The 17,827-nt window shown below is 43.8% G+C and overlaps 1 protein-coding gene across 3 annotated transcripts in view; it reads right to left on the bottom strand.

Annotated features, from left to right (window-relative positions):
• The window catches only part of Ntm (neurotrimin), a 940,612-nt gene extending 924,051 nt beyond the window's left edge, over positions 1-16,561 (bottom strand). Inside the window, exon 1 of one of the 3 annotated variants that reach the window (XM_034510278.2) lies at positions 16,160-16,561. In XM_034510278.2, coding sequence (XP_034366169.1) covers positions 16,160-16,241 — 82 coding nt within the window. In that variant the 5' untranslated portion in view covers positions 16,242-16,561. The remainder of the gene's footprint in view (positions 1-16,159) is intronic. The other 2 variants (XM_034510280.2, XM_076939688.1) reach the window with 2 other exon arrangements.
• Positions 16,562-17,827: the final 1,266 nt, after the last annotated feature.

Here is a 17,827-nt window from a genome sequence, read left to right as displayed (position 1 = left end):
TAAAGTAAGAATTAGTGACAGAAAGAGAAGATGCACTCATTTGCCTACTAAATCATTAAATATATCTTACATAGGTATGCTACCTAAACTGTAATGGAAAAGAGTTTTGCAATTCATGAGAGACTTAATTAAAGGAAGGTGTAGGCACCAAGTTCTGCACACATCAGGTGATGGTCCTTAATGACAGAACCAGATTTAGAAAAGGGGGTGGAGATGAAGATCATATTTGAGTTTAAAAATCCAAAAAGAATGGCATGTTAGAAGGTGATTGACAGTTCACGAGGTCTTTCAGGTTCACTTGTCAGCTCTTTGTCACACAAGCCAGACCTTTTTTTCTTACTTAGTGACCTGTCGGTACATGTCTAGGCATACATGTGGCCCCAAGTGTATACATGCAAACACACTGTCTACCCTGTATTGTGTTCAGAAGAAATAAGACCCACTAAATGATGGCTTACTCCAACCACAGCTGAAAACTCACTTATATCCACACTGGGTCTGAGTGGTTAGTTATCTCACTTTTTTCCCCCAGGTCTAGTCATGGTAGCAAAAGATGCATAACAACATTTATCATTTCACAGTTCTTGAGTACATAACTCAATGTCTTCATCGGGTCTGTTTTTAATCTGATATAGTCATTGCTATCATTCACTTTTGGAATTTTCCAACATTTCAAAGACAATCTTGTGCCCAACAGGAACTTCCTATCCCTCATGTTCCCCTGGTCCCTCATAATTCCCATGGATTTCCTTATTCTAGATACTTCATATAGGTAGGTTCACACAGAAGGCTCCTCCTGTGTGTAGGATTTCTCATCAAATAGAAAATACATCTATGTTACAGCATGTGTCAGAATGTCTTTTCTTTGAAGGCCAACTAATATTCTGTGTCTGTAAGTTACATCATCTGTTTAGCTGTTGATGGACACTTGGGTTGTTTCCATCTTTCGGTTGTTGCAGATATTTCTTTATTACTAATACTCACGGACAAACAGGTTAAGTCTGTTTCTAGTTCTTTGGGGTATGTGTCCAAGAGTGAGATTGGTGGATTGTAAAAGAAATTCTGGGCTTAACCCTTTGAAAAAGAGCCCTGCAGTTTCCACAATGACACTGCTGTTCTTCATTCCCAGGAACAGGTAGATGGCATCCTGTCCATCTACCTTGTCCTTCCCATGTCTTTGCCAGCCAGAAATTGCCTTTTCTATGATCCAGTGTGTGTAAAGTGACACTAGGCCACTCCTGCCTACTCTTTGGACTCATTCATTTATTTATTTTTGATAACGGATATCCTGAAGAGTAAAAAGTAGTACCACTTGGTAATTTTCATGTGTGTCCTTAGCAATGATGGATGCACATGCCACCACGAAGACAGCAGTGCTTTAAGGCTATGTGCATCTCATGTGCCTAAGAGCCATTTCTATCTTCATTAATGAGAGCACAGACCTTCATACAGCACAAGAAGGGGCCAGTTATTAGCATCCCTTTTCTCTGTGCTGGTCTTGATTTAAGGTGTCTGTATGTGTGGTGATCCTAAGCAAACAATGTGTTTCCTGTACCCCTTTATACCTAGAGAAGATAATGGGGCTATATTCTGGACCAAGGTATGTGTGTGTGAGAGGGAGGAATCTGTGTGCAGGAGTGCTGTGGGAGGGTTTCTGGGGAATGGGAAGCCATGCCCTTCTGCCTCCTTTTCTTTATATTTTTCCTCGCCCCAATACCTGCCTCATGCATGCTGCCATTTTTTCGCCCAGGAGTCAAATTCACACACAAAAGATCCAAGTGACAGAAAGGCCTGCAGCCCTGATGTTCAGGAATATCACAGCAGCTTTGAAATAGACAGGCAGAATATTTTTATAGTCAGAAGGATAACCTTATATCTTATTTAAGCTGCTTTTATTGAACAAGAGCTGAATCCAATCATAATGGATATTTTCAAATACGACTCTCTCCTTCTTTAGTTTAAATAGGAGTAGAATTGGTCTTTCGAGACTCATTCTTTGTCTGTGCTCAGGACCTGCCCCTTTTCTACACCTATATTCCCAAGGAACTTGTTTGGTCAGGCATCTCCTGACTCCTTGTGTCACCCTTTACTGGCCTTCTCTCCCCCTGCCCCCTGTACTGAGGCAAATCTTTCTCAGCATCGTCCTCTCAAACTGTAATCTCTCCTACTACCCATCTTTCCATCTCCTCTTCCTTGTCATCTTCAACTTCCCTCTTTAACATGAACCCACTTAAAATCATTATTACATGTTTCAGCTTTACTTCTAACTCACACTCTATGGCTCCTCCCAAAGAACTATTCTCCCTAAGGGGATAGGGTATATTTTATATTATTTTTAAAATTATATATGTGCATGTATCTCCATGCGGGTGTGTGTAGGTATCAATGAAGGTGAGAAGAAGGCATCAGATACCCTGGCACTGGAGTTACAGGAGGTTGTGAGCCACCTGATAGGGGTTCTTAGAACTGAACTTATGTCCTCTGAGAGAGTAATATGTGTTCTTCACCATGAAACCATCTCTCTAGTCCACAATAGAGAGACCTTCTTAGGACTAGATGAGATGGTTCTGATCATTTAAGATCAGCTGGCATGGCTAATAGTTCTACATTTCATATATATTTTGTACTTCATGTTATCCTGATTTTCTGATTTTTCCCTGGTTGCATGTTTAATCTTTCCCTTGTCAATCATCATTATCAGAACTTCTACACTCTGCAAGTCTGTGATGCCCTCATTTCTGTCCGTTCTCAACTCTCTCCCTAGGTAATTCCCTGTTCCCATGTTGAAGATTGTTTTTGTTCCAGCACAAGTACCTCTCCAAAGTTTCTGGACAGCAGCAAAGCTCCTTGGAAACACATTATGATGCCAACTCTACCAGAGTCACCTTCCCACACCCACATCTGAGCCATTTAGCCTGGAAACAGCAGTCTTCTCTCTGACCGAGTCACCCAGGATCCTCTGTCTGCTGCAGTGCCAGTTTGCCAGTTATCGCCATGTCTCTTTCTGGAGCTCTCCAACCCTGTACTTCTTACACCCATGGCCTCCTGCCTAATTGGAGACATCCCTTAGGAAGTGGCCTTCTCTTTAAGCTTGTTCCCTTCCAATCTGCTAATCACACAGTAATTAGGGTATCATTTTAATGTTCTCAGTAACTCCGAATACTGCTTTTAAAAATCCAATCATGTTATTGTCAAGTATACAGTCTTTAGAATGAACTTTTCCCCTAGAAGCAGGTTTTTGTAAGAGCCATTCAAGGTGGTGGCAGGAGGATGACTTAGAGGCTAGCATGGGCTATATGAGAGCTTATCTCAAACACCCCCCCCCCCACACACACACACACACACAAACACAAAGAACAGCAGCAGCAACAACAAAAACACTTCTCTACTGGTGGCCATCTTTTTACCACCTCATCCTTCACCTCATCTCCCTACCTGTCCCTTCATCTCACCCTGCAACCCACACCTTGCAGAAATGATGTTGGATCCTGGATTCTTATTATGCTGACTTGCCTCTAGACTGAAACTTGCTTGCAGCTTCCTACATGTGTAAACCTCTGTCTTCTCACCTAGCTGAATCTACGCTTTTTTTTCTCTCAGCTTCAATATCACTTCTGCCCAAACCTCCTGAGTGTTATCATAGTGAACCTTACTGGCCTTTGTCCCAGATCCAACCACATTACAGCAAATTGTTGTTCATTGAGTGTAAAAATTATATACCTGCTTGTTGTTTGTCTAACACACAGTGGGCTCTAAATAAACACCCCAATAACAGAAGTAGGGTAAGTCTAAGGAAGAATGTAGCCATACCATCAGCTGGACTGTGTGACTATTTAAATCATAAATCTAGAAGATGTGGGCTCAGCATATTTGTATCATTTCCAGATGATACAAAGTTCATCAGGATTGAAAACCATCTCGACAGAGTTAAATACAGGACCCAAACTGCAGGAGAACTTCACTTAATAGAGATGCTAGCTGTCAGGAAGCATAGAGGAGATCTTGCATAGTTGGTAGTCTTGCTTGTTGGGACAGTGTTTATTAGGAGAGGATTAGGGGTAGCCTTTGTGTGAGTCGATGGTGTTATGCTTTTCTCCAAAAGAAAGTGAAATAAAGAAAAAATAATAAAGGAAAGGAAGTTACAGGAGGATCAAATGAATGTGGGTATTAGTGCCCAGATCAGATCGCACCAGAAAACATCTGCTGTGCTGATAGCTTCTTCGAAGCTGATTGCTATCAGTTGGGATTTGTTCAGAAGATACCGATTGGAATGATTAGAGAAAGGAGTACATGCTATGCAGTGTTGCAGTCACTAGGAAGAACAGAGGCCACGGAGGAAGATGTCATCTTTCAGAAAGTGCATCGGTGTCCCACTAGTGTTCTGGAAGCTTTAAAAGGCAAAGGTAGTAACTTTCATTAGGAATATATTCAGCTGCAAGTAAAAGAATCCTTATTTACTGGCTTTAAAACCAATCTCCAGTATAGTAAGTACATATAGATTTCATTTAATAAGTCAGCGAGCCATATGGTTAGACCTAGAGATTCCTTCCTTGCTATCCTTGATACCGTGTGGCTATTCTTCTTGTTGGCAGTCTGTTTGCTGGGCCTCTAAGCAGTGTCAAAAAGGACATAACAAGTATCAGAACAATTGGGTGTCGTAGTCATTCGTGCTTGCCTTCTATTAGTCTGATTGCATTACAAGCCCTTCGAAGATAATGCTAGGCGAAGGAATAGTTATCTATCCTCAAAGTCAGCAACAAGAGAATCAGGGAGGTATTTTAAATCGGCACACCGATGCCCTGTAAAAATTTAAGAGCATCGTTTGTAGAGAAAGAATAGAATAGATACTGGGCATGTATCAAAGTGCCTGCTAGAATAATGAAGTATCTCCTCACAGAGTTTATCATCTGTGAAAGAAGGTTAATATCAGTTATTTTCACTGAACATCTGTAATAAGGCATCTGTTATTCCTTCTACACAGAGACTGTTGGCCATGCCTTCACTGACCAGTACACGGAGGGCAGAAGTCGGACCTGAACATCTGCTTGTTACAGTCTTCAAAAGCGATTATCATAGAAAGCTGGAATGGGGACTGCGACTCAGGTTGGGAGGGACTGGTTACCAGATAGCTCTAGGGCTGCTGGGTAGGAATTGGAAACTGTTATTCAAATGAGATCATTGTCTTGGGAAGCAGACAGGAAAGTGTAATACCAAGGTGTCTCAGAACTCTAAGAGTCTGAAAAAAAAAAAAAAGCTTTAAGGTTTGATGATCAAGTGTTTGGTTCTGGACAAGGATTCAAGAGCACAAAAGCAGTGAACAATGGTGTTAACCCATTTAAATCCTTAGGCCAAAAGTCTTCAGGGAAATGGAAGAAAAACATAAAAATCAACTGTGAATTCTTACTTCTTTCCAGTACTAGTGAAATGATTTGCCTTTCTTTGGGTGTTCATGCATTAAGGAAAGAGCTATTGTGCTGGTTGATTTTGTCAACTTGCCCCAAGCTTAGACACATCTAGGAAGAGGGAGTCTTGGTTGATGAATTGCCTCCATCAGATGGGCCTGTAAGCAACTCTGTGGTACATTCTCTTGATTGATGATTGATGTGGACCCAGCTAGCACTGGACAGGTGATCCTCATGGTGAACATTTCTGTTCAACATGGTCAGAAATCATGCTGGGCAAGCCAAGAGGAGTGAGCCTGTAAGTAGGATTTCCCCTCTGCTTTAGCCACTGCCTCTAGGTTCTTGTCTTGAGTCTGCCTTGGCTTCCACTGATAATGGTCTATAACCTAGAAGCTAAACGAACACTTTACTTCTGAGATTACTTCTGGTGATGGTGTTTTATAATATCTGTAGAAACCAAACCCAAACAGCCAACAGCTCTTGTCTGTGTCTGGACCAAGTTGCACCTTGGCTTTATAAAGTGAATCAGATACCCTCAATGAATGCTTAGGGGAAAGGGGGAGAAAGGCAGGGTTTAAGGAGGCAGAAAGGAAGCCCCCCATCATTTTCTCTTCTCCATCTGAATATATTTGTACATCCCCTTTGCTCCTGTTTTTTCTCTACCTCTCTTGGTCCCTGCTGCCCCTTCTGCCCTGAGCACTTACTCAGGTGGAGAACATTAATTCTGTACCACAACTCCTTCAATGACCTATCTATTTCCCACTAGAAAAACTGGTTTCTGTTCTTCAGTAATTCCAGCCTGAAACAATGAATTCTGCGAAGACAGTTATGTAGTTACCCATAACTCATGACTTATTATTGATAAGAGACAGAATCTATAACTAAAGAGAATGATAGGACTGATTATAGAGAAGTGTGGACACAACACAGTGTGACAGCCACTGGAAGAAGCTATATGGAATGACACACTTAGTGTCCAAAAAAAAAAATATCGTCAAGAAAAACAATGGACAAAGCTAGCAAGATGACCGTATGAAGGGTACAGTTTGGGGTCAGGCATATGCATACACAGTGAAAATACAAACACAGACATAACATAAGGAAGATAGAAATAACACCTCACTGTAAGCTAAATTGAGAATATTACATGACAAAATACCAGAGGATGTCAAGGCCTCTTCTCTTCCTTTCCCTTTTAACATTTTTTTCTTCTGTCTATAACACTTTCTCATTTTTTTCTTCTGTCTATTCACCCCAACCCCTATGTTAAGGGTGCTAGGAAAATAAGGCATCCTGTGCCCTCTTGGAGCTCACAGCCTGGAGGAAAGGCACACGTAATTGAATAACTACACTAACATGCTATGGATGTTAAAAATAAGATTGAATAGGAATGCAATGGAGCTACAGATAAAGAACAAGGCTGTTCAAAGATATACCTCCGTGCCAAGTTTATCTTGAATTACAGAAAGTATTTTGAAGTATTCAAGAGCAGGTGGATCCTGGCACAAGCAGAGGGTGGTATTCTCATGAACCTAAGAGAACCTCGGGGAACTCAGAGCCTGTTATTGGGTGCTGTAAAATATTAGGGATAAGAGCGATAAACTGAGTCTAAACCCTTAGCTCTTCCACTTCTTGTTAAGGTACAGAGGTTCCATCCTGCTTGGACTTGGAGTGAGGCATCATCACAGCCGCAGACATACTGGGAGAAGAATATTTTAAGACATTCATGGGGTAACCACACTGGCGATGTGGTTTGGTGGAAGCATGCTACCTGGCAAGTTTAAGTTGAGCTATCATCACCACTGAGAAAGAGAAAAAGGAAGTATACAGAAGAATCACAGAGGAGTAGTCAGGGCCTGTTCTATGGAAGGTTATGTGACAAATAAATTGTGACATATTGAACCTCATGGAAAGACAATGGGACGAAAATCAAGCTTTCAAATATCTAAGAAACATCCATAAAATAGAAAAATCAGATTAGTTCTGTTGGGTGATAGATTAAGATGACCATAATCCTAGGCATCTTTGCAGTATTAACTTATTATTTAATCCTTTTAACAACCTTACAAAAGGAAATCCCATAATGATTTCATTTTATTGAGTAAGGAATTGAGTCACACAGAGGATGCTGATTCAGGAGCTGAGGATGTAGCTCAGTGGTAGAGGGCTTTCGTGGTGTGCATTGGTCTTGGTTCCTTCCCCAGGACCGCAAGGAAACAAAGATCAGAGGTTGACTCAAATGCTGCAGCTCTTAAAGTAAGAGGTGGCCAAGCTAGGATTGACCCCAAGCCAGGCCAAGGACAAGTAAGTTAAAATGATGTTCTAGAGTAGAGAAAATGTCTGGAGCCTCCAGAAAGTAGAACTTCCCTCTACAGAGTACCTTTCTTCCATTGTTTCCTGAAATTCAACATTCAAATCAGTAGATGATCAGAAAGAATTTTCTCATTTTGCATTATTGGTAACAGACGCTGGGAACCTCCAGCAGCTGCGTTGAGAAGGTGTCAGAGCTCAAAGGGAAGGGTTGAATAAATCATATTGGAAATCCCCCTAGGCTTGAGCTAGTTGTGATTTTAGGGTTGTCTGACACAGCAGGGTGAATTCTTTGGGGGCACCAGATGGCTGTGTGGGTTACCCAGTGACTAAGTTTGGCTCCAATCTGCACAGTAGCTCTGTAACCCATGTGCCTCTCAGATCTGCTGACTCCATCAGAAAACAAACAAACTCTCGCTCCCGCATGCATGGCCAGCAGAAACTGACCTGGCACAGAAAGCAGAGCCGACATAACAAATAAAGCCCCATTACTGCAGTTGATTTGCTGGGGATGAGTCTCCCTTGACCCCAGGAAGAAGGCAGCACCATGGGGTCACTGGTTGATTTCTTGGGAAGGGAGGCAAAGTTTGGAGAAAGAGCAAAGCTCCATCCTTGAAAATGAAGTTTCACTGTGACTCAGTAGTGCCATCTTAAACACATTCATTCTTGACCTTCACTCAAAGGCTTCCTGGAGGCTTTTTGCAAGAAGCCTTAGAGATAGGTCAATTAGGACTTATTATAAATCTTTGTTTCTTCTGCCTGCAATGCTTTAACTGGTTAATCTTTCATTGCACGCTGAAGATGCTTTACAGGTACCTAAATCCACGCCTGTATTGACAGATACTATCTGACACATGACACTGTATGTATCGTTTGCACATGCATGCACGTCACTTGCAAGCCCTAGCTGTGTTCACCCGTCTGTGACTGTTTATATTCCCAGGCAGAAACTAGTTGTGAGCATTTCCTTCTAGCACCACTACCTATCAATAACTACCCTCAAAAAGACTATTTGCAGGATTGTGAGATGCAGAGTTTGGAATGAAACTTTAAAATCCTTTGGTCCAGCTTCTTTATTTCAAATCACAAAGAACCGAGTCCATCTAGGGGTGTGTCTAACCCAGGGATGCAGAGCTAGTTCGAGAGCTACTTTCAGATGGCTTTTTAGGTGTGGTTTTTAGCCATGCTCTAAATTAAAACTCCTTGGGAGGGGGGGAGCTTGGTTAAAATGTCAGTGTTGGGTGAGATCACAAGGAGATTCTGAACCACCCTGAGTCTGGGACAGGGTCTGAATGTTAGCATTAGTATAAAGCTTTCTGGTAGTTCATGGTTTGGAATGACTAGCCTAGAGTTGGTGGATATTGAAAGTAGACACAGACTGAAGACATGTCTTATCTGCTGAAGGCCTTTGTGGCTTCTGAGACAGGAGAAGAATACTGCACTTAAAAGAATTATGGGCCAGGAAAAAATTTTGTTCCACTCCCATAATCACCAAGACCATGGAAGGTGGGAACACAGGCAAGAGCAGTCCTCATTCCTACTGTGTGCACACAGCACTGTGGGGCAAAGACTGAGCACAGGAGAAGCTCACTCTTTCTCTGGACATACAGAGCTGGAAATCCAAGCAGACATATTAAGAGACAATGGGTATATAAAACAACCATGCAAGGCAACTTCCCAAATAGTGTGGAGTAGCCAAAGAGAACAAATAAATGTCTTCAGTTAGTGAGGCATTTGGATTATTTTGGAAACCTAAAATAGGGAAAGTTGACAATGTAACAAGTAATTTCTTAAAGGGAAACAAATGTGCATCCCGTACAGAAGCCAAAGGAATATTCTAGCTGTCTGAGGCAAGTAATCCCTAGCCTTATCACAAGTATTCTCTCTTTACTATCTTGGACCCTCTTGTGCTGTGCAGAAACCAGGCCATAAAGGAGGGTGTCTGGCTGCACTAGATGGCAGTGGTGTGAAGAATCATCAATTACTCAATGAAGAAAACCAGTAATCACATGACTAATTGACTCTCATCTGCTTCCAGCTCCATCATGCTACATATAACGGAAGACATAAAATTTCCAGGAATACCTTCTTGGCAAGACCACCACTAACAACGGTAGCATCTATTTCTGATCTGCAAGAACACAGAGCCACGATGTGCATAACCTCCCATGGTGCTTCCTCAGATAAGGACTAAGGGATTCGTACTTTCATGCCATGCTACCATAATTTGCACAGGAGGCCTGACATTGCACTGAGTCACTTGCTTCAAAGGTGCTGCTTCAAGACAAGATTGTGATAGGTCTCTGGTCTCCTCTCACTTGATTTGTTCACCACTAGAGTCCTAGCTCCTTCAGTTCAGTACAAACTATAGTAGGTGCTCAACAAACACTTCTTGATGACTGAACCAATGGGCTGAGAGTGTGGTGCCACTTCTCAGAATAAGTAAGTGAAGCCGAAACAGGCTTTTGATCAGTCTTCATTATCACAAAGGCCAATGGTCTCACAGAAGCTAAATATAAAAGGAGACAGGAAAAAAAATCAAGCTTAGTATCCTAAGATGTTCTCAGTAGCACGAGTGAAGAATATGTTTTCCAATATTTGATTCTTAGCTTGACAGTCTCCCTTGAAATCCTCTCTTCTTAGCGATGAAAATTCGAGTCTTTGTTGGTTTGTTTTGCAGTTTGCAAATGTCTTACAGAGCTCTTCTGGCAGGGTTTCTGTTTTCCCTCTTGCAAATAAACAAAAGGCCATACCTTTAATATGACTTACATAAGGGATATTCTGCGATCGCCTGCTGTGATTTCAGAAGGCAAGAAGGAGAAGGAGAATCGAGGACAGGGCTGGGAAACTCAGGAACAAGGCAAATGTGAGTGCAGATGGGGAAGATCAAAACGTGAAGCAGGCAAAATAAGCTGGGTATGAAACCCAGTGTCAGAGGAGCTAAACAGCTGAAGGCACGGAGTCAACAGCATCTCAGACACTTCACCAGGGTATGGGTGAACTTACCACGCCCTCCTTCTTCACTGCCCTGCCCCATGGTCTGGGCTCTAGTGTGCTGGGAAGATAGCCCTCCCCCCTCCTTCTAGGCAAGCCTGCAGGAAGCACAGCAACTCCAGCCAGCTTGACCTAAATCTGTCAACTGATCAATTATCACTCCCAGAGAAGGAAAAGGGGGACGAAAGGAAGAAGGAAAATGGAAAGCATGTAGAAGAGAGAGAGGAGTGCTGGAAGAGAGAAGGAGAGCTGCAGCAGAGGATGGGGGAGCATGGTTGAACTCACATATGGCAGGAGACTAAGAGCAGTCTTAATCCTGAAGACAGCATAAGAAAACACAACGAGAGGAAACACAAAGTTTCCATAGACAACTGACCAAAATCAGTCAAAACAGAGGTTCTGATTCAGAATAGAGTAGTGCTTCCCTGATACCCAAAGCTCTTAGCTCTGACTCCAGTTCTTCTCCATGATCCATTCCCTTTGCTCCTCACACTGCTGCATCACAACCCCAGGTCAAGCCTCCTTTCACAAATGGATGGGGACAGGATTCCTGTGTGTTTCTTCTAGAGACCACATCTCCTCTCCAGTACATCCTCTACTACAGTGGAGAAGCCCCACAGGATAGAGGAGAGTCTGTGGAGACTCATAAGACAGTGTCTACCCAACCTGCAGCCACCCGCTACCTTATGTTCACATGTTTCAATTTTTATGTTTAATTTGTTTTTATTGAATTTCAAATGACTATAGACATAAAGTAAACATGTAACAAGCCAATAGAGCAGAAAGGAAGGAAACTGCATAAATACAACCGGTCTCAGCATGGAGTTCCACTTAGCACCACATGTTTGGAGTGTTACAAGCATTAATGAGTCCTTACAACACCCAGGGGAGTCGCTCCCCGGCCTGTCAAGCAGGTGGGGAGACAGGCTCTTGGAGGGAAATATTTATTTTTCTCTCTTGAGAACACAGGAAAGAATTAAGCTCAGAGATGCTCAGGTTCCCAACTGAGCTGGACTCAGGTCACTAGAGATGGCTTGACACCTGGAGGTAAGGTATTTGAAGTATGTAAGGCCTCTGATGTCACTGGTTTGTGAGCAGGAGGCCAAGGTCTCTCAAGAACAACAAAACGCTTGGCAAAGAGTCAAATCCCAGGCTTGTCCAGAGGGTGTTTTTACCAGGAGGGGTCATCAAGAATATTACAAATCTTTCTAGCAAGTGCTTCCTAGATGTGATTGAATCATACAGGCAGTACAGACTCACACACTCTGCAGCTTCCTGGGATGTTGGATGTTCATTTCAGTCCAAAAGATAACCTGCTTTGTCTGGCCATCTATGACACTCGGTCAGAGGCAGTATTGGTCATTGTCTCCTAATTCTGCAGAACTGTAGGCATGTGGCAAAGAGATCTCAGGGAATTGCTAGAAGAAAACCTGAATTGGAGTTTCCTCCTTTCCCAGAAGCCTAGAAAGTTTTGTTGTTGGGGTTTGTTGTTGTTGTTTGGTTGGTTTTGTTTTTATTTTTGTTTGGTTTTTACCTAAGACAGGTTTCTTTGTGTGACAACCCTGGCTGTCCTGGAGCTCTCTTTGTAGAATAGGCTGGCCTCGAACTTACAGAGATCCAACCACCTGCCTCTGCCTCCTGAGTGCTAAGGTTAAAGATGTGGATGACCACACCCAGCTTAGATAGATATTTTAAAGTTACTTTCTTGGACCACTTCATTGAAACCTGTGATGAAGGGGAAACTTTCTATAAAAGAAGAGAAGCCAGGCACGACCCATTAGCATCATGGCTAATAAAAGGGAGTCCTGTATTTCTGTTTTACTTTAAAAGAAAAAAATCGGTAGCAGAACCAGGTTGTACCTGGTAACTCTGTAACTAAAGCTACAGATCCAAAAATCTCTTTCATTCATCTACAGGGCCTGCTGCTCCTGGCTGGTGCTGCTTGTCCGCCTGACATCCTTGGGCAAATGTTCAGAGACTCAGCACTTTGGATGGTGCCGTTTCTAGCAGGAAGAGTAGAAGGGAATTGTCTAGGTAGCATTCCACACCTTAGACCATGATGAGCCCCCCCCAAGCGGGCAGCTCCAAGAATGGCAATCATAATCCATTTTGAGGGGCTTTCCTCCTATCCGTCTACTTCCAGGTCATGCTTCCAAGTATGCACAATTCCCACAGCAAGCCCTAGGTCTTATCACCTCAAATGGATTATTACATGTTACCCATGAGGGCTATTTGGTCTCATCTACCTCCTTCCCATCTCAGAACTACCCAGCTTAGATGCTGAGGCATACTGTGAGTGCATGAAAGGAAGTTAAATGATCTGCCTACCAGCATGGTGCCCGTGGCCCCAGATGCAAGCTAAGGACAGTGTGGCATGAGCCTCTTTTCCCCATCAATTCTGAATTTCCAACAAGCAGATACCTTGATATGGGATCTTAGAGGAGGAGAATTAGGAAGGTTGGAAAGGAAACTAACCTCACGAATGGAAAGGTGTTGAATGGAGCATGATCCCCCCAAAGAGGAATGTTTGGTTGCTAGAAAGAGAAAATCTGCAGTGCGCCCAGCCATTTGCTTTCAGAACCTCTGCTGGCAGAAGGTGGGCAGCGTGCTGGAAAGGAAAGTGCCCAATCCTGCTTCCTCACTCTAGTCTTGAGAAAGAGCTTCCTCTAGTTAACCAACCCTGAAGCTTCTCAGGGCAGACCCCAGGGAGCTAATCAATGCCTCCCCTGCCTCCCTGTCATAGAAATCATTTTGACTCCCCTAAACCCCCTACCTCCCTAAACTGGATCACTGTTGCTACTGGGTTGGGGGGAAGGAAATGGACCAGGGAGGGTGTCCCTAACCTGTCACTAGTGCCTTATACCTTTCCAAGAGGCAAGAAACCCAGAAGCAGCAGCGGTGGGAAGAGTCAGCTTAAAACAAAAACAGAGGAGAAGAAAAAATTGCCTTGGAATGTGCGCTGCATTCTAACTAGTCCCGCTGGGTCAATGCAATAGGGGTGGATTATTGCAGGCAAGACCTGGGCTGCCTCAGTAATTCTGTAAGTTTGATAAGAGATAGCTGGCAGCCTCTGCTTCCTTCCCTGAAAGTAAAACAGACATCACCTTTGCCATGTCCCACTGGCATGTGGTATGGGGTCTCTAGGGGTCACACTGTCTTAAAATTGAGCAGCCTTGGAAGCCTATTTAGAAGTCCCTGGACGCAGCCAGCACAAATAAAGCTATCATTCTCCTTGGGAAATTCAGAATTTGGTAGAAGGGGACCAGATCTGAGATATGCTTCTCCGCATCCTCCGCCCCCAAGATGTGAACCAGACTACAGAAATCATACTTCACCTGGGGAAATAGGTTTCTTTCTACTTCTCTATTTGGGGCTGTTTGAAGAATGAGCAAATATTATGCTTCTCTGCATTTATTTCTAATGAAAAGTTATGCTAATTTATATGTAAATCCTGTTTGGCCCTGGGGCTCCTGGCGTATAGCCAATGGTGCTACTGATGGTGGGATTTGGCAGTTGTCTTCAGGTTGATGTTATAAGCAGGACAGAGGCTCTCAAGACAGGTGACAGTTGCCAAAAACATGGGTCTTCCTTTCCTATTCTCTGACACCTTACCCAATGCCTTGCCTAGTTAGTTTTCATATCTGCTGTCAGAAGGCAAGAAGGTATTTCCCTGAGGGGGCCTGGTCTTGAACTCAATTTTCCTACTGCCAGCATTAGGGCTGTAGAATCAGTTTGTGAAAACCTAGTTGCCTGAATAAGCAGAATACACACACACACACACACACACACACACACACACACACACACACAAAGAGAGAAAGACAGAGAGACAGAGAGACAGAGAAACAGAGAGATTGAGAGACAGAGATCCTGTTCCATATTATGTAAGAGGAGCCAAGCGAGGATGCCTCTAGACTCCTGTACTTTTACATCCCAATGCCCAAGGCTCACGATGAAGAGCTCAAAGGCTGAGCCCCTGAGGTTAAGCATGTCAGGCAGTCTTATGGATATTCCTGTATGATCCTCCACTCTGGACCTTCATGCCATGGGCTAATTCTTCCCTTCTCCCTTCTCTTCCTCCCTAAGCCACAGTCAAGATGCACACCATTTGCATTTGATTCTTTTTCCAGTCTGGTCCCTCTGTCCACCTCATATAGATCTACAGAGGACAGGGTCCATCACTCAGAGGGGGTCAGAGGGAGCTTAGAATTCTTGGCATGATTATGAGAACTCTGTACTGCACTGGGAGCAGAGCAGGCAGCCCTGGGACTCCCATCCCTTCTCACTCTGCCAGACAGAACTTTCCTCTGGAGATGCAACTGCATAGGATGGAGCCTTGCCTCACCTCCTACCTGCCTCGGGCTCCAAGCCTCTTGGAGAGCCTTGCAGGACCAAGCTTGTCAAAGTTTCTCGGCTTGTCTCAGTCTCTGAGCCCCAACATCATCATTAGAATAGTGAAGGGGTAACCTAGACCCCACCCCTCACCCCCAAACGATGGAGGGAAGGCAAGCAGGTTAGCTGCTAATTCCATGGCTAGGATGGAGTCACAATGAGAGGACTGACACAAGGGGTAGGGACCACACAGTGCAGCAAATAGACTCAAGGTAGAAGCAGATTCTCAAATGCACCTGAAATGAGCAGAGCAAACACTGTAGAGACCTGGTCAGAGAGCAAGCCAGCCTCAGCAACTGCAGCCTGGCTTCACTGCCGCCGCTGCCAATAAGTAGACCGAAAATTAGCATTCGCCTCTCAGTGCCTCTGTCCTTTCAACTTAGAAAGGCTTTCCTGAATTCCGGAGCCCACCGCAGCCCGCCGCTGCTTACACAGCCCTTTATCTGTTCGAAACGCCCACCCCTACCCAGCCCCGCCACAAACACACCCCCAAACAGACTTAAAACTAACAGTTGTTCAGGCTCCTGCGAAAGGATTTATTCTCGGAAGCCAGACCGCTGGCCAGCACCTTCCAAGAGGTACCCGATTGTTTTTCATCCTGCGTTGCCACCCGCTTTGCTGCTTTTGGAAGCTTTGCAAGTTCACTGGCCAATATTTAAAGTTTCCTCCTGTAATTTCTCCCCAGTCGCATAAGCAGCACATTTGCAACCCGGCTGCCCTCCCCATCTGCGCCGATCCCCTGCGTACATGTGTGCCGGGCTGTGTAAGTGTGAAGGATGTGCATGAAGCTAGGCAGCCACTGCACAGCCACGGACCCAAAGGGGAGCAGCAGAGACACATTTTACTTATGCACATACAGTCCCCCATTCTGGTAGCAGCCAGAATCAAATCAATATTCTCACTGCCTGGTCGGGAGAATGAAGTCCCAGCCATGCTGGTTAAAACGTTCGCGCTTCCACCTGCAAACCGCGCAGCGGAGCCGACCCAGGGAGCCTGCAAACGCTTGCAGCACAGGGTACCATTCCCGAGGCTGCTGTAGGCAAATGAAAAACCAGTCTTACCTTGGAAGAGGCACAGAGCCGCCAGCCCAGTGAAGATTGCCCACGAGATAGAATTGTGCATTTTTGCCTGGATGGTTTTCATATTTTTTCTTCTTTTTCTTCTTTTTTGTCAGGATCGGTTTTTTTCTCCCTCTCTCTTTTTTTCCTCCTGATAGATTGTGTTGCTCTCAAGCTAGTCCGAGGAGATTTAAATCCACTGTTTTGCTGAAGGACACAACAAGGAAGCTGAGGGCGAGAGAGAGTCTGACTTCTCCGTAATTATCTCCACTCATACTCTGGCACTGAGGCACATTGTACAATCTGGCCCTGGACAGCCCTCCTACAAGCTGCAATCATTGGTTCTAATCCAAGGATTGACAGAGCTACAACACGCGCGCGCAGGCACACACACACACACACACACACACTCAGGAATCATTTGCTGGGCAAATCAAGCTGATTAAAGAGACAGGAGCCTGGAGAGATGGAATGATAAATGCCACTTTGCCCCTTGTATATTACTTTCATTTTTTAAACTGACAGTCAGCAGAGCCCCGAGCCTCCGAAAATCCCCTTTCTTTGGTGTTCCCCGGCCCCCTGAACTTAGACACACTTTGCAGTGGAAAAATCCCATAGCCAATGTGGCTCTCAGGAAATTTTAAAGGGGCATTTTCATGCTCTGTGAAACTTGCAACAATGAGTCAAATTCTATTTGTTGGTTCTTATTTTCCCGGTGAGGGAAGCATCGTTCAGTGACAGATCTCTCCTCTCCTTCTCTTCAGCATTTTTGTGTAGTCACTTTGAAAATAATAAATAACTTTCTGTTTTCCCCTCCTGTCACTCTTCCTTCAGAAAACCTGGATCCTTCCCATTTTTCACCTTTTTTTTTTTTTTTAAAGTCACCCATGTTAGACGATCCCAAGCCAAGTGATAAAGTATCTAGAATTTGAAAAGGCAACCCACTGTTTGATTACAGAAAAGCTGTGTAAGAATGAGCAAAGTTCCTGCTACATGGTCCCAATAAACCTTCACTCAGAAGCATATTGTCAGTATCTGTATTTTAAGCTTCAGTGAAACGGATTTAAGCTAGATGCACTGAAGGACCGTCAGATGGCTACTTTGTGTGTTCTTATTAAATGTCCTCAGACTTTTGGAAACATTTATCTCCTTGATGATGCTTTAAAAAGGAAATCAAACAGATATAGATAGATAGATAGATAGATAGATAGATAGATAGATAGATAGATAGATAGATATTTTCGAAGTCCTAATTCTAAGGTCTAGGAAGCTCAATTTTGGCTACACTGTGTAGAAACAAGTTCTATATTCTGAACAAAAGAAAACTCGAGCCCCTTGCTGATGCTCACTAATTCATTTGAGCACATATTTTAGATTTTTCCTCCAGACTGCCACTGCCAATTACACTTTCTGGCGATTCCAATAGAATTGTTAACATACATTCTAGATCTGCTATAGACTAGAGCACTCACTGCCTCTTCATATTTATGGGCACAAAGGTGAAATCAAAATGGTACTGAGACTTTGGGCCCATCGTAGAGGCTCATTCTTTTTCTTAGTAGGTTTCTGTGTGAGCCTCCCCTGGAGGTGGGCAGCCCAAGACCCTGAGCATGGGTCCCTAAGCATCTTTCTTGCTCCTCACTAATCCGGGCCAGAGGAAGGTCCCTTTAG

This window comes from Arvicanthis niloticus, chromosome 8 (assembly GCF_011762505.2).
Source record: "Arvicanthis niloticus isolate mArvNil1 chromosome 8, mArvNil1.pat.X, whole genome shotgun sequence".
Taxonomy (NCBI): domain Eukaryota; kingdom Metazoa; phylum Chordata; class Mammalia; order Rodentia; family Muridae; genus Arvicanthis; species Arvicanthis niloticus.
The sequence above is the reverse complement of the archived record's forward strand: the minus strand, read 5'-3'. Positions and strand labels throughout refer to the sequence as shown.